This window comes from Ischnura elegans, chromosome 6 (assembly GCF_921293095.1).
Source record: "Ischnura elegans chromosome 6, ioIscEleg1.1, whole genome shotgun sequence".
NCBI classification, from domain to species: Eukaryota; Metazoa; Arthropoda; class Insecta; order Odonata; family Coenagrionidae; genus Ischnura; species Ischnura elegans.
In genome coordinates, this window is record NC_060251.1 from 41,191,727 (window position 1) to 41,216,883 (window position 25,157).

The 25,157-nt window shown below is 38.2% G+C and overlaps 1 protein-coding gene across 1 annotated transcript; it reads left to right on the forward strand.

The window, feature by feature from the left end:
- Nucleotides 1-4,423: 4,423 nt before the first annotated feature.
- LOC124160546 lies at nucleotides 4,424-21,459 on the forward strand. Its single transcript, XM_046536409.1, has 4 exons — nucleotides 4,424-4,623; nucleotides 17,504-17,725; nucleotides 19,552-19,705; nucleotides 20,829-21,459. Exons 1-4 carry the CDS (start codon nucleotides 4,527-4,529, stop codon nucleotides 20,857-20,859), a joined length of 504 nt encoding a protein of 167 aa, XP_046392365.1. The 5' UTR covers nucleotides 4,424-4,526; the 3' UTR covers nucleotides 20,860-21,459.
- The last annotated feature ends 3,698 nt before the right edge of the window (nucleotides 21,460-25,157 follow it).

The following is a 25,157-nucleotide window of genomic DNA, read 5'->3' on the forward strand; positions in this document are numbered from 1 at the left end:
CACTTCGTCGTTCCTCCTCATTTCCGTCCACTTCTCTCTTTCCATTCTCCTCCACAACCACATCGCTTCAATTCTTCTTTCGGTCTTATTAATATATTGATAACTTTGTCTATTCCACATTTTATTTGGTACCCCTCGACCTGTTTCAACACTCCCATGTCCTTTTCAGAAGGAAACAGTAGTATAGTATTGATTAGAATAGTATTTCCTGCAGAAAATAACATGGGAGTGTCAAAACCGGTCGAGGTGTACCAAATAAAATGTTGGAAATAGCTGTCAATATATTTGTTTAACCATGAGCAAATTCCAAAAAGTCCGATCGCATACAATTGAAGATATCAGCGATTTCCCGTCCTACTTCTTCAGCGTTCCTGTTTCCACACCATGAAGCGCTATACTCTACGTCAGACTCAACACGAGCATTTTCTTTAAATTCTTACATAATGATCCTCTCATCAGCTCTCACCTTTGTATGAACGTTTCCTTTGCAAACTTTCCTGTTGTCGTGACTGCTACGTCCGTTTTCCTCTAATTAGCTGCCAAAATGATTGAAGTGATCCAGTAGTTTATGAGATAACGTAAATTAAAAAAAAACTACCGAGTGGGTTTTCCCCCACATTTTCATCAGATTAAGTGGTCTATTAAATGCTACACTGGGATCCAGCTCGATTCCGAGTCCGAGATCCTTGTACGAAGTGGCTAAAGGCTTTACTTAGTGGTACTCGGAATCCAGCATTTTTACCTACATTCTTGGAAAACCAAGGTCTTCCAAGAGTAACTAATCTTTACCTGGACATTTTTTATGCTATGTTTTGGTATTGATGATAGATCAGTGCTTACGTCGAAGCTTGAGACAACATTACATCTGTTATTTCAGCGTTGTATCTGAAATTACACCAGCATCAAAGATGCAAATTAAAAATCATTGGAATAAAACGATATCACTGTATCACATGAGATTTATAAATCTATATATTAGAAATTTACAAAAATCGTACAAATTTAATCGCGTTCTTGCATATGACTCGATATTATTTAGAAAAAAATCAAGCTATATTGATTTTTTTTAAATTCCGTCGAACATTTTGGAGAGAGAAAAATCATCATCTTTCTGCTGAAGTTGAACTTGATTCCCCAAAAATTCATCCAATGATTCAACGACTGAATCCACCAAAGTGGCCTAGTATTATTTACGTTGCGCATTTGGCGATGACTTCGTAAAAGTTCACCACTGGCTTTAGTAATCCGCGGCTTGTTTTTAGAATATGCCGCTTGATGGGGAGTTTAAAAACTCAAATTTGAAGTCTCGTTTTTTTTAGTCGATGACAATATTTTTCAAAATGAAATAAGAGCGAGATAAGACGGGAAAGGTTCAGGCACTCCAGAAAATATTAGAGCGAGACTTCTCAAAGATATATATTTGATTCTTCATGTTTTGCAAACATTCGTTGACCTAAACAGATGATATGGTCTGTTAAAAATGGTCGGGGTTAATGCCTTGCTATCTCAAAATTCCTCTCCTCCGTAACCAAAAAACATGCCTCTTTCCGATTCATTTGTTCAACAGCCCAGAATCCTCGAGCAACTGCGAAGCAGATAAATCCTTCAAGTTCGTCAAATAACTCTTCATTATTCAGGCCCAGTACCAAGGGCGTTCCTCAATTAATCCTAAGCAGTAGCGTATATTTGTATCTTTTGGGAGGCTGAGATAAATGTAAGGTTAGGGAAAGTAATTTTTAATAAAAAACCTGATATTTTATGTTTTAAATGCATGTTCAAATTAAAAATTTAGGAAAACCGATATTACTTGCAGACGTAGAGAAAGTATTGCAATTGCTCTAAGAAGTGGGCAATACTCATGTCTGAGGTGCGAGCTCCCATTGTATACACCCAGAACCCCTGATCCTAAGAGAACCTTTTACGTGATAATTTAGTCGCACCATTTCTAATTGTGAATGAATTTTTGCGATATTTTTTTGCCTATGGATTATCTAAAACCATTTCAGTATAGGTGTTATAAAAATTCCGAGAAATTGCTCCTGATAAACATACATATTTGAATTGGCCACAGGCACGATATATGCACATTTTTCCTGTTCTCATTTTTCCTCACTGACCTGGAACCTATTTAAGCGCGATCCAATAATCTATACACTCTTATGAATGGAAAAAAGTTATTGATTTCCGTTACTTTCACGCGTTATTTTGACTTGTGCCGCGCGATGCTTGCTTCAAAACTGAATTGAACCAGGTAGAATCACGTTAAAATTTTTCAAAATATTTTAAGTAATATCTACTTGACAGCATATTAAATTAACGATACGTTCTGAATCAAATATCCATCCATATACTAATACCACATGCTGCTGAAAAACATCCCTAGTCGAGCACCTCAGGGATGACCTTCAGGGTGCTCTTCGGATGACGTTCGAAAAAGTCTTAAGGCCGTTTTATACGGGGCACGTACTTGCACTATCTGACGTGTGTACGAAGGTGCAGTAAAAATTGCGTCGTGTAAAGCGGTGGATTGCTAAAAAGCATGCGAGAATGCATGGATGTGAGATGGCAAAATAGTCCCTGTTCTAATTTCGTTCATGCATTCGCTCAATTCTACGCGATTTTAGAAATTAATGCAGTTCTAACATGCACAATCCCGTGCCCCGTGTAAAACGGCCTTTACATCTACATATTATACAGTACTCAGGAAAACTTTAGTCATTTGGTTGCGCAGAAAAGGGAAGTAAAATTGTGTGAGGCATGGGAATACTCAGCGAGGGGCAGGGGGGCAGTTGCCCTCCCCCCCTTTAGAAGCAAAATCAGTACTGAATTGAAACGAAAGTACTCAACAAATTCTCTTAAAACCCACGAAGAATGATATATATTAGTAGGTATAAGATATGTAACTAAAATAAAACTATTTTTTCAAGGAAATAATCTCATAAATCCCATGGCTTGCCCCCTCTCCCTAGGCCATGGCTTGCCCCCCCCCCCCCAGTTGTGATCCTGGGTACGCCCTTGGTGTGAGGGCTTAGGGAAAGGAGTAAGGGCGTACCCAGGATCAAAACTAGGGGGGAAGGGAGCAAGCCATGGTTTTTCAAGTGATAGGTAAGAATTGAGCACGGAATAGGTGAATGAAACCAACATTTTAATGGAACTGTAACAGATCTTTATTAGTTTTTCAAATTTTTTGCTTGAAAAAATATTATTTGCCTTAAAGACATTTGCGAGTTTTGCTTCTGGGGGGGGCGGCAGCTGGCCCCTCCTGCCCCTCGCTGTGAACGCCCATGGAAAAGAGCGAATCAGAAAGCGATCATATGGAAACAGAATGGCCAACTTAGCAATTAAATTTGGAGCCATCATCATCATCACTGATCAACGATCCTAAGATTGATTTGACGCAGCTCTCCACTCAATCCCTTCATATTTCTTCTTTTTCGCGTACTTCTTTACCTATTCCATTCATTTTATTTCGAGGGCTTCCTTTTTCGTTCTTGCCATCCACTCGTCCCTCGACGATTGTCTCCCCTTATGTAAGTTCAAAGTGAATGCTCCATATTTGGATTTTACTTGCCTCAGTGGAATGTTTTTAGAAGAATCTGGCTTGCTGTAAAAAATTAGGAGCGTAACGTGAATTTCTGAATGTTTCCGAAATTTTTTCTCACCGTTGGTGGGTGAATTTCATTTCAAACACTACAGGCCCCCTAATATCATGCATTCATTCGATCTCTACCCGTAAGTACGTCTGCAATATTAGTTTTTTTACGCTGTTTAATATACAAGAGCAAAACCACCCCCATGTGCACATTGATGAGAGGTCCACTATCGATCGGAAGTTCATCCTAAAAATCAACGATATAAACATGAAGTCCGTGATTCGAACATTCTTTGGTTTAGATATTTCAGAATCAATCTGGGATATTAAATTGTATGTTCAATTTTGGATAAATAACAATTTAACCGTAACTCTAGTATATTCCAACTCCATTATATTATGCGCACTATTTTTCCTTTATTATTCCAACACCTGATATTATACTCGTATTCTTTTAGATCTACATAAAATATCAATCGCATGAAAGATTCAGATGAGCCTTGAAGCTGTCGAAACGCACATTTCGCCCAGAATATTTTCAAACAACCCCCAACTCACTTGGAAATGATTTTTTATTTAAGTCAACACCCTGAAATTTGAAGCCCACTTTCATGGTAGCAAAGAGGAAAACAAACCACAAACTTGAGTACCTTTGACTCGGATTCCCCTTTCTTGGCTTGGCCATCCTTTCTCCCGTCCCCCGCCTCATTACGTGCGTAAGAAGGAACTCCCCGAAGACGTAGTGGGAGGGGAGGTTGGTGGAAAGCGGAGGGGAAGTCGTAGGGGAGGGGTAGGAGGATTGCAGAAGGGTAGTCGCCGGAGGACCTCATCCTCTTGGCATTGACTTCGGAGACTTGAACGCCTTAAGTTCTCGACCGTTTCGAGTCCTGTCCAGTTGTGCACGAGGACGCTGAAACCCACGGAAGATACCATAATGGCTACCACGAATGTTTGTCTCTTGATCGCCCTCTGCCTAGCGGTGGCCGCGGCAATGCCACAGATGCCAAGTGCCACAAATGGCAAGAAGCCAAGTAAGTACTTATACTTCCAGTGTTTTCATTATTTAGCTCATTTGAGGCGCGCATGTTTTCTAGTGTCCCATTATTTCATAGCCGAAAACTTTTTTCTAAGATCAGCAGACATAGGATTGAAAACCCTTTGAATTCAACGCCTTTCAACAACCGCAACTTTACTCTTTTTATAAGGTTACTTTTTGCATACCAAATTATATTTCAAACCGTGACAGACAAGTGTTCAGTGCGAAACTTTCTCAGCTTTCCGGTTACCTCAGGGGAGCTGATCAGAAGATATGTTATTGTTGTCAGTTGTGTATGTAGGTCCTAAAATCAATGGTGTGTTATTATGCTTTAATTTTTAAAAAATTTCATTTCATAACGCTGCAGTTTTGAGTTTTGTCAATAATTAAATTAACTTCTACTCGTCCCAATATTTCGTAAAGTTTTGGATTCATCATGAATTTTAAAGCAGTAAGAGTATTTTGTTGAGAATAAAGTGGAGAATTTTCGTGGTAACCTTTGGGTTGGAATGGTTTGATGGAGGATTAATTATAAGTATACTGGTATCTTTAACACAGAGTGACCTCAGGACTTAGTTTAAATGAACTCCGAAATAGAGCAATTCCATGTACTATTCGTTTTTATATCATCTTCGTGTTAAACCGCATTATTTACCTTTGGATGTTTACAATCACCCTGTCAATTCAAATGTCATTAAGTGTTTTTCACGGCGCGTGATATTGTTAAATTTCTCCCCTAACAATGTGAAGGGAGCATTGAAATTACAGAACGAATGACTTTGTAATTAGAGAATAAAAATTTAAAAATTCCATTCAAGCGGGTTTTTGAACCCGCTATTTCAATTTTTGTCTCACATCGAGGTGCCTAACGTAAGTCATCATATTACCAACTTGCTGTCTGTACATGTTAGAATGAAGTGCTTTACCAGCCTATGTTTTCAGAGAATTTTTTTACGGGACATGACATGACATTTGGGTTCTCTTCACTGTCAATTGGCCCATTACTGCCGGCGCACTGCGGCGTTTCTATCGTTATGTTATCCATATCCCTCATGTTAATGAGCTTTAATAACAGTCATTAAGCCCTCTTGTCGATGGGCGACTCGACCATAGAAACTTTTCCGGCAATGGACCAATTGACTCGATTGAGAAGCCTAATATTCTTCACCGAAGACCTTAATGTGGCCCACATGTTAACGTACTAGCACAGTAGTGACCCATGCATGTTGTCGTGTCCATCAATGCACCGAATTTAATAAGGGTAGACCTGTAACTTTCTTGTCATCTGCAAACTTGCTTCAATGTAAAATGATGTTCTCATGATCCATGTTTTATACCTGGGAATTTTGATGTCATTGTGTATGTCGCCCGGCAGTTAAAGCGTTGGAATTATGACTAATGGGTCCCATATGGGTGAATATAATGGGTTATGTTCAAATCCCGGGAGAGGCATACGGCAATCCCATAATACAAATGCCCAAAGTGCGGTGTCATACAAGGAAAGGAATTGACCCCTGCCCTTCCCGTAAAATTCACAATGCGTGATGGTGGTATTATTGTAAATATATGGCATGGGTTATTATTATGAGATGGCAGATTCCTCAGTAGCTCGGATATCTATTAGGAATTCTTGACAACAATCAGAACATTTCCGATTGGTTTCGGTGTGATCATTTTTATAAAAAATGATTAATAAACCTTAATCATCACAGACCCAAAGTGCTTTGGGTGGTGGTAGGGGCGAATATCCTCTTGAGTAATAAATGCCGTCACAGCAATGGTCTGATCGCGAAAAGACGTCACGGGAATTGCGTGTGCCTAATTCTAAAGCCTTTATGACGTACATCATCGACACCGTATTTTCCCCTTCGCTGTCCAAATGTCGTTCCTTCGTTCGACCGGCAGACGTCTACCTGCGTGCGTCTTTTCGCGGAGACAAAAGGATGATGGCATGCCCAAGGCGTTCGAAACACTTGCCCGTCATGCTATGAAATGTAGCCTTGCACACACGTAGGATCCTTAATGGGCTAACATTAGCGCTGAATGACGAGTCTTCAATACCTTCATTCAAATGGCCCGTCCATCGATAGTACCTAGGACGTGTTCGCAGATGACATGACTAAGATTCGTGTTATTGTCAGTGAAGTCATGGTAAAATTAGCAGTGCCGGAACGCATTTTCCTTATCTTATTTTAGAAGTGAAATATTATTGTTGTTTTTACAAGTCATTATTTACATTTTATTGGAATTTTTTGTTTTTGCATGCATCAATTAGAAATTTTGAGGCAGTAAATTTGATAAAAATGATATTTGACTATTATATCTTTTGTTAACCAAAGGCGGAACGGCGTTCCGGCGCGTTCCGGTTCCATGACATTTTTGATTATTGTAGAGGAGATCACGAAAGGGAGATGAAAGGAATGAAATACAGGACAGAGATTTAAGATGTCGTTCTTTCCTAGGACTATCAGGGATGGTAACAGATGTGCCATCAATGTAATTAATCGCTGCACTCGCTGGGTCGATCGAATGAATGTGATTTTTTTTTCTTTTTTCCCTGTTCTTATTTGGGTCCTCGTTTTCCATTTCGGCATTTATCTAGTTTCATGCAGCTGCATTTATATTTATCCACTTAATAATTCGTATTTTTAGCATGGTAATATTGATCTTGCATGAAGTATTGGCATGTGTTAGAGCTTTATTTTTTACGCGGCTACGAAGGCGAAGTATTGCATGCTGCATGTTCGTTCCTAATAACCAAATACCATTGAGGTGGCTCGCAGGGTATCATGTAGACATAGTTTATTTATCCGGTTACCTCCGAGGGAGTGACAATTTGAGTCGCCATTGAAGTTAGTGGGGTTTATAGATCCTAATTTCTGGAGGCGAGAGCCTTATTGATAACTACGCACAATTTCAGATTTCATTCGTGGGAACAAGAATTTGACCGATATTTTAATTTCTTCAAGCGGCGTAATTTGTTGAATGTACAGCTCTATGCAGTTTTTATCAAGCTCAGAATTTCAGGTGGTAAATATTATGAGTAATTTTCCTTTTTTTGATAAATTTAATCAAAAACCAATAACGTATTATGGTCGGCTTACTTGCTGCGCTTGTGTGTGCAACGTTCTGACATTAACTAAGTACCGTGAAGACATTTTATTCCTCCAAATGGGCCATTTCTCGAAATGTAGCCGATGAATTTTTCTCTTTTGAGCTAAGGCGGTATCATTATATCGTAAACTTAGCAGGGAGGCCCGGAAGACATCTCAAGGCCAAACGAACCGTTGAGGATCGTGAATGAGTATGAGTGACCTCGGTTTGAGTATGTGATGGTAGACGATGAGTAACTGGTCAGACATAAATTCGAATGTTAGACCCTCCCGGAAGACACTTGATGATTTCGAAATCGTTTAAAAAAAAATAACGCACTGGAATGGCAGGATTAGTGAAGAGTTGCTGCATTAAGCAACTGGGTTTTAAATTTTATGAGAATCTGGAGATATCCCCTGCGTTCTTTACAAACCAGTGGGAAAAATGTAGCCTGGACCGGAGGAAATAATTAAATTCGAATATGATTATTTTTTAAAAGTAATCTGTGAATTTACAGATTCTACTGTCCCAGAACAGAAAAGACACGAAGGAGCATGGTATTTTGATTAATTATCAGCAATTTCATGAATGAATGTTCGGTATTTATTTACACTTATTAGCTTTTCACTTCTTGTGGATGTGAATTAAATTTTTTTAGTAGATTACCTACCTATGATGCTGATGATCTTCGCTGCTGACGCATCCTCTAATTCAATATCTACCAATAAGAGTACCGGAGGAAAAAAATTTAAGAGAACGGGAAGTTATTTTCGTGTATGTGTATTTACCATAATACCGGAAACCTAGTGCGGTTAGTCTTCTTACGATAACAAGTAATAGATATCCATCTACTTGATTTGCTAATATTTTTTTGTTTTTCCGTTTATAGCCCGGTCAAATTAGCCCAAAAAAGGGGGTACCCTTGCATAAATTGCCAACAAGCTGAAAATTTCCAGGAACGTTATGAATACCACCCTAATGAAATCGAAAGTCCCCATAGATCCCGTGTGTGCAAATTTTTTTATTCAAGGTCAAAGGTCACAAAAATGGGTTTTTTGGATTTTTCGGCCAAACCGTTAATTTTACGATAAAAATTGCTTTGTTCAAAATTGTAGAGCAGTTAATTTTCTACAAAATTGTCATCATACTCTTTTCTCTAAGATTTATCATTTCTGAGATAGAGCCATTCGAAATTACCCGTAACTGTATTCTCAGTAATATGCATAACTATATTATTGCGCTCTCTGAACATTATTGGACACGTAACACCCGTATTGCTCGAATGGCTCTATCTCAGAAATGATAAATCTTAGAGAAAAAAGTATGACAATTTTGTAGAAAATTAACTGCTCTACAATTTTGAACTGTGCAATTTTTATTGTAAAACCAACCGTTTGGCCGAAAAATCCAAAAAACCCATTTTTGTGGCCTTTGACCTTGAATAAAATTTTTTGCACACACGGGATCGATGGGGACTTTTCAGGATTTCTTTAGAGTGGTATCCCTAACGCTCGTGGAAATTTTCAGCTTGTTGGCAATTTATGTCTATTTTGACCGGGCTATTAATTTCGACTCCGATTTGGTGCTAACAATGAGTTGTTACTAATTTCGAGGGTCGTACTAACAATAACTTGTGCATCTGATTCTGTTTGAATCAGTGAAAATTTTGGAGAGTCGAATGCTGGTGAACTTACTTCACGACCTTGAGGTTTCTCGCAGACCATTACAGGGTGCGCATCTCAAACATTTAGATGCGCTATTATTTACGAAGTTTAGGATGCCTCCGAAAATATTTTTATCCTGCAGTCCCATCCACATTTTAAAGTCCGATAGTATTTTTTTAAAGCTTCTCTTTGAATCTTAAAATATAATCTGTAAAGAAACAGTTCCTCGGAATAAATAGAGTGTTGAAATGTCCACAGATCATTTTAATCAATGCGATGCGTGTACCAGCCAGGAGTGCATTGTATATACATGTAAATTCATAAATGTTGGTATACTTATGCCTTAAGGGCTTCTTCTTTGTAAAAATCTCAGTTTTTAATTGCTTTTCTAAATTTGTGGAACGTAATTCCATGGAAATTTCCTATAGAAGGATGTCTGTGTATTGTGCGCTTTCATAAATAGAAAATATTATCTCTGTGGAAAGCTGTCGTAACTCTTCTGCGGTTGTCGGAGGAGGAATATCATAAGTCGTCCCTGGTGTTTACCTAAGCCATTAAGCTTCGCCATGCACTGTGTACTTTCTAATTGCAGCCTCGTGTAGGCTTTCATAACGCCCATTCGAACAGAGTGAAGATGAGGGGATTCATTTTTTTAAACCATTAATTATTAAGGTCAGAAGGAGTGAAGTTCAAATCGTCGGCACAGTTTTAACAAGCATACGTTGAGAAATTATCATTTCGGTAATTTTATTTGGAGAGACTTGTTCACTGGGCCACCTAGCAGGCGGAAAGTCAGGCAGTTAGCCGGGGACCCCTCAATAATATTCTCAGGGTTCCTTACGGGAGGAAGATGAAGGCCAAGGGTTGGGAAAGATGACATTCCTCCGGACCACCAAATTTGCATCTGAAATTTTTGATGAACTAGTAAAAAATCTTCACGTAGCGGATGCCGGATTTTCGAAATAGTTTAAAAAATAACGTAGTGGAATTAGTAGAGTTGCTGCATTAGGCAAATGGGTTACAAATGTTATGAGAAAGTGTAGAAATTGATGGGGAATCTTTACGGAAAATGGAAAAAATGTAGCCTGGACCAGAGGAAATGATAAAATTCGAAGCAGATTATTTTGTAAGTAATCCGTGTATTAACCTATTCAACGGTCCTAGAGTAGAGAAGTATCGAGGGAGCCAAATTGTTTCGATTTATTGTTAATGATTTCTTACATGAATTAAGTTTCTTCAGTAGATTATCCATGATGCCAAAGACCTTAGCTGTTGACGCATCCTCTTAAGCCATATCTTCGACTAAGAGAGCTAGATGAAAAAATATGGTAGAACGGGAAGTTATTTTCATGTATATGCATATATTCCATACATAAAAGACATTGCTATGATCGCTAAAGATGGACGACCCTCGTTTTCGAAATAAATAAATACGCGCACAACTCTCTCTCTCGCCCAGGCTGCGTCTTTACATCCTTATTGACACAGTTCAGGTTAACCAACTGAAATTTGGGCAAATAATTAAAAGACTTTGGCAAAAATAAGAACAAATTTATTCAGAGGATAGCTAAGAAAAGTGGATCATTTGTGTTCCCAATAAAAGCTTTACCCATTATAATAATTTGGAAATGGATTCGGCCAGCTTAAAGCATAGCTCGAGGAATCTTTATGATAATAATACGGAGTTATAAAACATATACAGTGGAACTTGGTTATGACGGCATCGGCTGTAACGTCAACTCGGGTTTAACGTCACATTTTATACAGACCAGCCAAAATTGAACATTTTATGTTGCACGAAAACCCGTTTATATCGTCGACAAATATTGCGACGCTCGGGTATAGTGTCAAAAATTTTGCGATTCTTAAGCCGTGTCCCAATTGGCCATTTGGCTATGCCAATTCCAGGATTTAGCCATGACGCCATCTTGGAAGGATGTCCCAACTCGTTAGCCAGCATAAGGGAGGGAATTTAGGCAGCTAACGCGGCCGCCAGATTTAGGCATCGAGGAGTGCATCCTTCGCCCCACTTTTCCCATGATTCAAAGCGTCTTCAGGAGAAAGGGCATCATGGCTGTCAACAAGGGATAGTACTTGTTTGCAAGTAGTGTTGATATTTTGAGACTTGTTTCGAATAATTATTAATTTTTATTTTGTTTATAATAATGAAATTGCGTTAATGGAAGTGTAAGAATTACGGAGAAATTAGTTAAAGAGAAGGCGGCGTTAATTTTAATGCTAATTAATGTTTATATGCTTCTTATGTATGTATATGTTATTTTATAACTTTTTATACCGATCACATGTTATCTTTTGCTACCGTTTACTTTTTTAACGTGTTATATAATGCTTATTGATGTTTATATGCTTCTAATATAGGTATACTTAATTATGTAACACTATGTCTAAATTCTTATTTAACACTTTTTGTACATAAGGTTAACACCCGTAAGAATAAACAATTATTATTATACGTTATTGGACAAAGTCCAGAAATTGGAATCGGAATAAGTAACAAAAATTAAAATCTAGAGTGATTATAAGATGATACCGAAACCTGATTTATGTACGTAAACCATACTTTAAATAAATTTTGAAAATAATTCCCAAGTCAGACGGTAACCGTTTGAATAGACTAAATAGACCTGTTCTTAATAATGCAAAACTAGAAATTAAATTGCTAAAAGATAAGGAATTCGAAAAAGTACTTGGTTGAGAGACGATTGAAATATTACAAACCAATTAAAAGGAATATACGCTAACATTTCGCCACAAACTTATCTAAAACCTCTTAAACAAAACCATACGGAACTAAAAATACGAATTTGAAAGTATACCCCTACTCTACTATTACAAAAAGATTGTCTAAGATACTAAAATTATGATTAAATACTCTTCTCCGACATCTAATACTCAAAATCACTTGACACATTACATTTTAACAATTTAGGGTGGGTTTTGTTGATCATTTGTTCAAATCATTCCGATTATCTCTTGTTTTGCATTGGCCTAGTGCCCAGTAGATGGCAGCACCTGCGTAAGGATGTCCCAATTCATGCTCCCTTGCGGTTGGCTGCCCAGAATCTGGCTGGCTAAATACATGATGCCTAATGGCTAACGAGTTGGGACACGGCTTTAGGTTGCAAAAGTGCTTCACTGCTGCACTGCTTCAACACTCAGCGCGCTTCAAGACGTTTGTTGCACAACGGAGAGAATTTATATTTCTGAAAGGACCGTTCAAAAGAAGATCACAGATTTTTTCGACAGTAAAGTAGGGTTTTTATTGGGCTATAAAATATTTAATTGTGAATACCAGTTTTTTATTAACGTGTGCCATAATGGGCACTTTCTCAATCCCTCTGAGACTCAACCCCTCTGAGACTCAACCCCTCTGAGACTCAACCCCTCTGAGACTCGACCCCTCTGAGACTCGACCCCTCTGAGACTTGACCCCTCTGAGACTTGACCCCTCTGAGACTTGACCCCTCTGAGACTTGACCCCTCTGAGACTTCACCACGAGGAGACGATTCGCGAGCTCCTGAGTTTTTTTATTATACATATTCCAATGTACGAGTAGATTTCAATAAACAGTGTTGTATGTAGCAGAACATTTGCGTCTTTACTTTGTCCTTTCACTCAGATTAAAGGCTGCTTTTTTTATAACGTCACTCGGATATAACGTTAAAAATATTCTGGTCCCTTTGATGACGTTATAACCAGGTTCCACTGTAGTATTCAAAACTTCTGTAGAAATATCTCATTCTAATAAAGGCAAAAGAATCTCTTTTGACCGTCCTTAGTTGTTCCCTAAGCAAAGCGAAAAAAATTAACTTCATTAGCACCTAGTACCATGAGCCTCGGTATAATTGCCATGGGAATTAAGGAACCTGGGTAGCGTAGTGATCTGCGCATTGGCCCGGAAAGCCAAAGGTCCGTGGTTCGATTTCCGGTCCAGGGGAATTTTTTCTCATGGCAAGTCTAGTATAATTTCATTAGTTTCACCGATTTTATCATTTGGTTTTTCAAGACGAAAAAAATTTACGGACAATTGAGCATCTTGTATTTTTTTCGGATTCATTGAGGCCGTGGAACTACTCTTCATTTTGCGATGGTGGAAAAGCGATTAGGACGGTGCGGTGGTAATGAAAAGCCTGATCTAAGTTTTTTGATTAGTCGTCATCCTGTTTTGTTGCTCATCAAATAAAGCGGGATTCCCGGTAAAATTGATCCTAGGGTTGTTTTGGCATCATCATTCTTGGATTATTCGATTAAAATTAATATGGGGAGTCCCATCAAGAAGAGATGAGCGCGCTGCCTGCAAACTCAATTATGGTCTCTAATGCCTCCTGCGTACACGATTCTGAGGTGCGTGAGCGAGCGAAACCTGTTATGTCGAAGCTAAATCATAGGGTACGCGAAAGTGGTAATGCATGGTCGGTAGTTTAGTTCCAATTGCTAGTCAAGTTCAAAGAATCTATCCGCTAGCTATTTAAGTGGAATAGAACATGTTCTTGGTACTGTTGCATCCTCTTATAGGTAAGAATCTAGGTAATCATTAAATGAGTGATTATCGCTTTCGCGTGGCGAGGGTTGGAAGGGGACTCGGTACTCTTCTTTTTTGAAGGTTATCCTATATCTATCCGTCGTATGATTTATTTCTTTTATTTTTCTTTAGTAACTTCTGCCAGGCTGTTTAATGCAGACGCACAGTACATCTACTCAAGGGACTGGGGTACGTCGTAATATATTACGAACTCCATCACGTGATACAAAAGTATTCCATCGATGAATGCGATTTAAATTCCGTAGCTTCAGATGCCCATTATTTCTTGCAATAAAATTGCTTGAATATAAGCTTTTCTGGCATTACAACTGATTTGTTGGGTAAGAGATCGATTGCTTAGTGGATTGCGTTAATGTTTGATTTTAAATAAATCCTTTTTGAGGGTGTGAATATAAATTTTGTCATTCTTGACGTATGATTTTATATACATTCGATAATCAACATTGGTAGGTATATACCCACCACTCAAGCTCGGCTTAGCACTATTTTTTTAGTTCTTGACGTCACATGACATTACATGAAACAATAATAAATACGGTTTAACCTTTTCTTTTAACTTTTTCATCTCAGTGGCGCTTTTAGTTCAATCAAACAGCATCTGGTTGAATGGGTCCGTGGTTCACGACTAAGTTAATTCTGCGCTGCCCGCACTCCATTCCCGCCTAGATGGCTCGCCGCCCCCTCTATACCTTACTTCACAAAACAGGAGACTCATCCCCATTCTTAATTTTCTTATCCGTACTTCTTTTTTTTTGCTACTGTAGCTATTGCCCATTATTTTTCCATTTTTACAAGCATTTTTTGAAAGCTACTCTGTTAATTTTGAATCCTCATTAAGTAAAGTTGTGCGAGCAATATGTACTACCAAACTTTCAACGGCGCTGTCCATTTTTTTGCCTTAATTTTTCTTTATTTGGTGTGAATACCATGAGCGAGAGTGATAGTTGGGTTTACCTACTCACACTTGTTCAATTAACAATCTTTTGTTATTTTGCCCACAATTATCGCGCCACTGTATATGACGGGATAGGATCAAGGGCGGTAGAATGAATTAAAGATTAGATGATACTAACAAAGCACCTTGTAAAGGTACGTCTTTCTCTAGGAATTCTACCTAACGAGGAGTGCTGCCACTGCAAATGAAGTGACCTTGCCATGAGTAATGCTCAAGCCTCAAATGCTTACAATTAGCATGCAAGGCGCTACTTTGAGATGGATGCATGCGTTTTGAGCGAATGGCTATTTTCACGTTGGCCGGAAATCCCCGTGACTCATTGAGAATTATGCACGTAACATTTTGGCCACTAGTAAGATTTTCTATTTGCCCACGGCTATTTGTCAGCGTATAATGCCTCCATAGTAGAAATTCGCGAAGTAGAACTGCGCGGTAGTAGTGCTTCGTCTAAGCATATTCCATGCGAAATTGGAAAGATGATAATCATTGAGATGGCTCGCCAGTACAAGTTTTTATAGTACAATTTGAACAAGTAGTGTTCAAAGATAAGTGTAGAATACATAGTAGTCCCTTGACTACAAACAGACGCAGTCTCCATCATTAAAACACAAATGGTAATTTCCACACTATTTTATTTAACGCTTAACGACCGACCATGGTTTCCACACTTGGTGTCATTTTCAAGGTAATCCAACAAAAACTCTCTCGGTATATGCCCAGGCCAACGTATAAGGTGGGAGCATATGGAATTGGAGTGAGGGGAGTGGGAGGGGTAAAAAGTTTAGGTGAACAAATGAATTAAGGCCGAAACCAGAAGACATACAGCAGAGCGTGAGTGAAGGTCACCATTTGTGTTTTAATCATGGATATAGCATTATTCCACAAAATTAAGCCTCAAAAAATGTTATAAGTTTTTAGACGCAGTCACGTCGATGGGCATTGCATACTACCACGCAGGGGCGCAGCTCGGAATTAAGGTTGGGGGGGGGGGGGTTTCAGGCGCAACTAATACTGGGGGGGCACGGGGTTTGGCATACCCGCCAGGGTAAGCGGGAGGTGCGGGGACCCTCCGCCAGAAATAATTAAGATAAATGGCTCAAAATGGTGAGTTTCACGACCGTCTGAGGGATATTTTATTAATCCTCATACTATTCTTTAAGTAATATAATCCAAATAAGTAAAATAGATTTAACTTAAAAAATAATCTGAGCTCTGGGGGGGGGCATTATCCCCCAAACACCCCCCCCCCCCTCGCAGCGCCACTACTACCACGGAAACGTGGGAAGAAGTGAACCACCTCTCCTCCAAAATTGCGCCCGTGTCATGGGCTAAATTATTTCATGATGAAAAGAAAAGGAATCGATAAATTGATAAATAAGTGACTGGACTCCTTTGAGATGCAAAAACCATCCCTCCCCTGTGCAGATGTTAAAGATTTCCTAAGATTTATGCTGATCATAGCACAAGGCAGCGTCGGATCAAGGGGGAGCAAGTCCATCCCCCCCGGAAAGACTTCTAGAAATATGGAAAGGATGGTATTTTTAAGGTGACTTTCAAATCTAAGTTTTTATTTCACCTGCTAAACTTAAAAATAATTGATGAATATCTTAAAGCCACTTTTATACGTATATCGGACCTCATACGCGTTATCGCTGCGAGGTATTCCACACCATTACGGGACGGGCGTAGCGGAAATAGTTAAACCGCGCCTCTCGAAGCAACGACCTTCACCAACCCTGGCACAAGGAGATCTCTCGTGTCTCGTGAACTTTCGGGCGTGTTCTACCTTCGCCGTAGATACGTTGATGACGTCAACAACTCATGCGTATTACTGCTCCTCAGTCGGATACCCCTAGTCCTTGTTCATTGGTCGCTGAGGGATTCGCTGTTTTTAACACACTCAAAACGAAAGGTTCTATCATTATGCGCAACTGTGCGAGAACTCTAATGACGGCAGCAACTCGTGAAAAGTGGGCTGCATTTTTCGCGTTTTTTTATTTTAAACTTCCGTGAGAACGGTTTGTTGGTGACGATTTTTTTTGCGTCGCAACCTATCTTTCCCTTACTGCTACCGAATTCTCGAAATGAATTGCGGTCTGAGTAAGCGACCCCATGGCGGAGTGATTCCTCTGGTTGATATAGTTACTATTCTGTAATGAATATTCTGTTTAAATCCATTTATCTGCCTCTACGTATATCGGTCCTCATACGTGTTCGAGGGCATACCCAGGATCATGGTCTAGGGGGGGGGGGAGCAAGCTATGGTCTAGGGGGAGGAAAGCCAAGTTGTGACATTAGTTAATGAGATTATTTCCTTGAAAAAATAGTATATAGCATAGCGGAAATAAGTTATTGTCATGCTTGAAATTAGTTCAGGCTTTTCCTCCATGTTTCAAAAGTGAAGACTTCCTTAACAGTAAAGAGCACTGAAAATTTATACTCAAATGAAAGGGCAATCTGTTTGTATTTCTTAAAGAATAAGTAAGAGTACATATTAGGTAATTTGTCATTTCATTTAAATGTTGTTTCAAACAATTAACGATGGTGGGCTTGAGTTCCAAGTGGTGATTTTACCTATGATAAAATATTTTTCGACAGGTGCCGCCTCAGCTCCTCCAACAACTGCACCTCCACAGTTTACCTTTGACATTCTTCCTGATGCGGGCGATTTGGCGACACGTCTTGGAGGAGAATGTGACTCTCAAGTTGGAGCTCAGGCACAGAGTAGCTCCTCGAGCTTCAGCATGGTGCTTCCAGGAGGTATTGCAGTGAGTGCAGCCTTCAGTGAAGCAAGGGCAGCAGCTGGTGCAGCTCAGATTGGTACGTATCTTTTGTATGCATGGGGTATCCAAAATCCAGTAAATCAGCATTTAATTGGTGCATATTGGTTTCTACTCATTTTTTACATTGATGCACATATCCCAATAATTCATGGTTTTGTGCAAAGTAGGATTTATAACTTCTTTTGAGGTACCCAGGGAATGTACTATAAAGGCAAAATTTTCTGCTATAAGAAATGGTTAGAGCTCTGTTATTTATTTTTTGCTAAAATATTCCATGCAATATTAATGAGTGTGTTGTGTTGGACAGAAGTAAAGTCTGTATCCAGAACAATGAATGGGGGGGAGCAATGCTTCTGGGGGGGAGAATCAAGTTTGGGAGGGGGTGCATAAGATGGGGGAATTCAGTTGGACGGGGTACCCTAAAGGCTACATGTATATCCAAACATTTTGGTGGAGTTTGACCCTCTAGACCACCAAGAGGCTTTGAAAGAAGCTAGCACAGAAATAGCAGCTACAACAGGGCAGGGTTCAGACTTAAGTTTTCCGGGCAGTGAATTTTGAGGAGCATAAGAAATAAGCTGTAAATTTCTAAATACCTAGGTATTAAATAAAGGTTCAATTCTACAAGAGAGAACAATTGTAAGAAAATACTTTTTATCCTAGATTGGGTCGAGGACAGGGATGTATTCAGGAGGGGAGTAGGAGAGCTCTAAGGGGGTTAAGCCTCCTCCCCCTATTTTTCCCCCTTACGGCAACTACCAGTGATATATCTGCTTAGGACACCACTAGCCCATGGCATATATCCTCAGACACTCCATTGTTCAATATATTATCATAATCCTGCCATAAAAAAAATTTATTTCACTTTCGTCAATATATAGGAAAAATATTTAGCGAACTTATTGCAATGCAAATTGACAACCAATTTCATTGTAGGCAACCCGCATACCACCCCGGCAACCCCAAAGAAAGTTTCTGGCAGCTTGGCTGGGCCATAAGGAACTCTCTATTCACTCCCATAGATCCATATTGTACATATCTGCCATCAACAAAAAAAGGCATTATCATCACTGCTGATCCCTAGACATGCTTTGCTTGTCATCATTTACAATCCCTGTACATATTCAGGTGATTTATTGAATTCAAAAAGGAAAAAAGCATTCACCACTATAGTGAATTTGTCATACATGAAAGATAGAGAATTTTTCTGCCACAGTAGAAACTAACCCATTCCTTGTTCACCAGGAAAAAGTTTAAGAACGTTAGTTACAATTTAGAACCAAAATTTTACATGGTCATTGTGTTTTGTTCAGCAATTTTATTGTGTGAATATGATTTCCTAAAGAATTGGCCAATATTATGGGAAATTATTGTAGTTTAGTGGCATGCCTGAATGAGCTGTGCATACATTTCACTCCTCAGTGACCTCTACACATTATTGGTAGGTACTCCAAGGTCACAACTTTTAATCAGATATCTGTCAATTACATATGTTTATTTAGGATATTGGTATTGTATAAAAATTAATAATTTAATGAACCTTGGTATATGATGTAATTATGAAACAACCTTTTTAAAATAATGAGCAAGTACTCGTAAATACATATTTATTCTAAAACCAGTGAATTTCTGAGGGATCCAGTTCAATAATTTAATTTTCTTGAGCAGCTTTTGCAAGCGTGAATTCGAGCTGTCAATTTGGTATGGTTAACAAAGAATGTATTTTCTAAAGAGCATCAAATGCTCCAATGTAGAAGATTTGTTAAATAAATACTGAGGTCATATTAAGATCTGGATTTGCCTCAACAACATTATTCTAACGTCTGTTTAAAGACTAACTTATTTTTTTTAAAAAAAAAAAAGGTACTCCAAGCCCATTCCGTGGACGAGGTGTTTCAGTAACTGGACCAAATGGAGTGACATACAACATCAGAGCTCCTATTGAAGCAGATTTTAAGGTGGAAGGACCAGAAGGGACCAAGTGGAATGTACAGAGACAAGCAACCACTGTGACTCAGTAAGTTGTGAAAAATGGGAATGAAATTCATTACATCCACTCTGTTTTTAGAATATTTATAGAACACATACAGTTTAAAAAGCGGTTCATCTATCACTTTGCCCCACCAGATAGTTAAATTAAAAGTTACAGTGTATACCCACAGATTTGTTGTATCTGTTTTTGACGTATGGATGATAGTTAAGCACCATATTTAGGAAAGGTCTCAAATGAAGTAACATCCCATGCTGTCTCTAAGGTAGTGACACTGGCTTCATAGATTAAATATTAGCAGAAGCTTAACTAAATCATCAATAGCTGTATCATGTAACTTGCGACATTGTATCATAAAATATGTATGGCCAAACTTGTGTACATATATAGTAGAATTCTTGAAAAGAGTGATTAATGAATTTATTACATGGTACAACTTCTCCACTTTTGGGGACAGATAAATTTTTTGTATAAAAACCATGGGGTAAAGCATAACTCAATCTAGTATCCTCTAAACATAGGCCATAACCTAATGGCATCAGGAAATCATTATTTTGTTTATATGCTCACTTCATGAAAAATTCAGTGGTTTTGAAATCTGCTCATGGCCTCCCAGTGGCGGATACAGAAAACACTCAAGGGGGGGGGGGTGCAAAAGATATATTGAGTTGCCTTTACTTCTATCGTGATAAAAAATAATCAGGTCACAGGCAGAGTAAAATAAAATTTTTACTAAAGTAATTATACACATATATAAGACAATTCCATCTTATGATATAAAAAAGTCACAATTCTGGTTCTTCAATGTTTGGCAATACGGCTGGACCCACAAGGGAGGGGCGCACGCCCCCATCTGTATCCGCCACTGTGGCCCCCACTAAATCTTGATTTGAGCTGTATCCTAGCCATATCAAATTTAAGGTATTATTCTTTTGGTTTAACTGTAATGCAGTGGGAATTTCTGCTGTACTTGAAGGTCCCATTTGTAAGGGCCCCCATGTGGTTTTTAATTTATTCAAACAGTTGTGAGGGAACAAAATAATATGCTTAGTAACATTTGGAAAGAGAAACTAGGCTTAACTCATACTTTTTTATTGAACGAATTATTTCTAAATATATAATTGGAATCTAATTTCACTTTTGCTTACAGAGGAGCAGCCATCACTTTTCCCAAGTCATAAGTACTATTGAGTCTACATAGCTGCTTCAGCTTATGATGCAGTAAGGAGAATCCAAGATTAGAAGAAATAAGAATATGAGTGAAAATTACTGACACTGTTGATGATCTGCATGATGCTCTCTTTCAATCCTGGAGTTACTCTTTGAGTATAAGGCTAATAATGTGTTCTTAGTAATGGACACAATTACTCCTTATCAATGCACAGTGCTTTTTGAACCAAAGTGGACAAAAATGATGGTAGACGTTTTTACAAAGTTAGAATATTATTGAGCCTTTTTATATTACGAGGATTGTATTGAATGCTGAAATTCTGATATTTCAAGAATTCTTCTTCCCAGTGACGTAAATGCGTGCAAAGGAAATGTTTGGTGCACAACCACCAGCCCGCCTGTTCTGTGTGGTTTTAGCAATATGGAGAAACCTTATTATGAGGAATGGCTTTTCCCTTCGACTATTTTATTTCTGACTTACACATTCATTAGGCCAATGGTTTATTACTCATTGTAAAAAGAAGCTGAAGTATTTTTTTAATGAAATGATTTTTATATTGCATATGATTAATCTGTTGCAGCATAATTCAATAAACATTTTAAAAATTGAATTGAAGATGTAAAAGACTTAGTTTTTCATCAATCATGATGCTATTCTAAGCCATTAGAAAGGTTTTAAGGAAACTAAGACATGGATTGAGTGAAAATAAATTAGGCAAGGAGAATTGGTAACCCAGTGTCCTATTGGAGATAGTGGATGAGTGATTGTTGAGACTACAAGGTGAAGACAAACATAAATTATCCATCCTATTATCTTGGGGATCTATCTATGACCACAGTGAACAATTTTGTAATAGAGCATGGCAGTTTCACTCTTTCTAGTAGCATGGATAGTGAAATTCTTGACATTTCTGGAAGAACACATCCTTAATAGGATTGAGGAATGATCACATTGACGTCAAAGGAATTTTTGTCCACTGCAGATTCTTTGTAGCTGTGTCAAATAGAGAGCTGTTTCATAAAAACTTATCAAATTGTGGAATGTAAAATCTGCCAGGTATTCCAAAATTTACTGGAATGAAGTTAGTGTCGTGCGCAGTTACAAAGAGTTTACCAATACATCCACTAATTGTGGAATAATGTTATGATTTCATTTGCATTACCTTAGTAGATTGGGAACACTTAGATAAATATAGATTATACTGCTTTAGCACCTGCCATGGCCCAATGGGATCTGCCGTTTTGCAGTACAGTCGACCCCTGCATTAAAAATGGGCTCTGCTCAAGATAGATTTGGATAATGTCCCCTGCTGATTTTGCATGCTCATTGCTCACTTGAAATTTCGAGTTTTGCTGATAATTTTTTTTAGGTCACATGCACTAAATGCCATAAATTATGTAATTTTATGCTTTTTAATTCACATGAAACACATTTAACATAGCAAAATTTACATGTACTGATGGTCTTTGAAGTGATTCTTTGTATGGAAATAATGTTGATTCAACACACGATGGGTTTCACTTAATGATCGGTCCTCAGAAACTTACTAAAATTGTAAAGCAAAGGTCTATTGTATACCTTCTATACTTTCAGTGGTGAGTATAGATAACAATTTTGGTGGAAAGCCAAGACCAACGTTAGCAATGGTTAAGGAATCTGCGCATGAGCTATCTCTCTCTCTCTCACAAGAGCTATGTGGCTCTATTTTGAGGGGGGTGAGTAGGCTTCCCAAGCTCACAAAGTGCTCCCTTCGCTATGGTCATGATCCTGTGTGGTAGATAAACTCATTTAGAAAACATGTATATCAATGAAAAATAGGCTTGAAAATATTTGGAAGTAACATTTTCACTATATTACCTCTCAATATGGGCAATACCTCTTACAATGTGTGGTATTTATAGTGTGGGTGAGCTTCAACTGAGCAAAGTGGGCTTGAATTTAAGGTGAGCTGATGAAGTGAAAGAAATTCATCAAAGATTACTCCTAGCAGCTGTGTTTTTCATAAGAGAACATGTACAGGATATGAATGTGTCTATTCCCGGCGAGTTCATGGGCAGGTGGGGTTAGCTTAGAGTTCTAATTTGACCAATCCCTATACGATCCTACTCTTTCTATCCTGTAAAGAAACCTTACAAGAAATCATTCTGGAATCCGGGAGCAGGTACCTGGACCCCTCGTCTTTTATAACCCCTCTTAGCGGTAAGGGACAGCGGTCATACAATTGTTTATCCCGTCAGGTTTCGAAATAAATATTTGTTCATTTCTCAAGAAAAATAAACTAAGAATTGAATTCTTGGTCTTTTGAACAGCATTTACAAATTTTAAACGAAATTCTACGATAAATATTAACTGATATCTTGAGTTATGTATTAAAATCAACATGGAAATTGTTGCATTAAATGCGTTAATATTGGCCATAGAACTTTGCTTAAAATTTGACAATGCTCATAAAAAAATGAGGAATTCAATTCAAAGTCTGCAATTTACGTGCAAGCAACAATTATCCATATGATAAATACACATAAGCAATATATAAGTTGACTGCGAACCAGTGCCCCCAGGTATGGTCGTAAACCAGGAAAGGAGGGAGCACAACTACTCTCGGAGTCCGAGATAATGATAAGTCCCAGCGTGGAGGGGTCGAAAAAGGTTCAGCGAGACCCTTCTTAACGAATGCCCTCCAAAAATGCCCGTACCACGAGAAAGAAGAGTCTCTTGGGGCTCAGTACAGCAGTCATGCTATGACGAAAACTCCGCCGTCTCGAAGGGGTTAAGGTATCTATCTATGCAATTTAACTTTTTTATTTCACCACCTTAACAACGTTTAAAAATAATTGATTAGTAATTGATACATATTTAAAAGCCACTTGTGAACCCTAATCAGACCTCAGAGAATTCCCTTAGAGGTATTGAATACCGCATAGGCACTGTGGAAAGTAAAGAACTTACCCCTCCTCTTCCCACCGAAACAACTTCATAATTCCGCCCCCTACCTTGCCACTCCCTTCCCCACTTGGAGAGACCTATCATAAATCCTAGTTACACCCATGCCTCGGATATACTTAATAATTATTCTTCATTTATTGGCTTTTCTGAAAAAATGATTTCAGTTTCCTAAATCATCATTTTTCTTTTCTCAAAAAGGTATTCTCCTTGGCGACAAGGCAGGAATACTGATTTAAATTCGTCAAAATTAATTTTCATGGGTTTTGATTAATATATCCTTGAGACATAAAACAAAGCAAGATCAATTTTAGCATTGAGTTCAATTGAATTCTTAATTCCAGTGTACAGTAATGAAGTGAAATTATTAACATGGCAAGATTGGTCAAAAAAGAAATATGTACCGTTAAAAGAGAGAATTTTGCTGAAGATGACAAATTAATTCTTTGGGAAAGTATAAGAAAGGAGTAATATGGAACCTAATATTTCTTAGCAACATACGATAAAACATTTTTAAAAATCGTAAGCTTCACAGATCCAGCGATCGAGTAATTAAAAAATAACAGAAAAAATGCTCAGAATGAGGAAAGATTTGGTTGTAAATTACTTTGGGTCAGTCACTTATATAATACCCAGGATCAATCAACATAGTTCCCGCCCACCCTAAGGCATGAGTAAGAAAAATAGCAATTGTATAAATTATAAACTTGGGGAGGTGAAACAATTCTCCCACTTGGGATTCCAAGAGACTAAGAAGCAGACAAAGTAGGAGAGAAATAGTGAGTAGGAAACATGAAAAAAGAGGGCTTCGTGTCAATAGTACAAAAGTGGGTGACTCAGTAAAGTTATCACTGAGGCTAGCCGTAGTATACTTAAATTAGCTTTGTATTTTTTTTCCCAGTTGCAACATTTTACAAAAATACCCTTCACATTGGGGGTATCCCAGGAAAAAGGATGGCACTAAGAGGGTTAAAGATGAAAATAGGTACAGTGAAACCTCGATTTTACATTCCCCCATTATACATTTTCCCTGATTTTGCAGTTTTTATCAGGTCCCAAACCATACCGCCTTTAAATAATGATACTCTATTTTACAATATCCTCAATTTTGCACTTTTTGTAAGTGGTCCATTCAAAAGTGTAAAATAGAGGTTTCACTTTATATGTATATAAGTTTTGAAGTTGGGAAGCAATTTATTAGGACTCCCATGTGGTGGATGATTCTGTAAGGTATGGAGGCATAGGTGGTGATAGCAGTGGAGAAATCAACGTTGGAAGCTTTCAAATGTTGTGTTATAGAAGAATGCGATGGAGATCAAATGAACAGATTGTATGAGTAATTCAGAAGTTTTAGGAAGAGTAGGA

Excerpts from the sequence above, each read along its gene's own strand:
- LOC124160546 (XM_046536409.1), top strand. The coding sequence starts at position 4,527 with ATGGCTACCACGAATGTTTGTCTCTTGATCGCCCTCTGCCTAGCGGTG. Across the intron at positions 4,624-17,503 it reads CACAAATGGCAAGAAGCCAA|GTGCCGCCTCAGCTCCTCCA; the intron begins GTAAGTACTTAT and ends ATTTTTCGACAG. Across the intron at positions 19,706-20,828 it reads CAAGCAACCACTGTGACTCA|AGGAGCAGCCATCACTTTTC; the intron begins GTAAGTTGTGAA and ends TTTTGCTTACAG.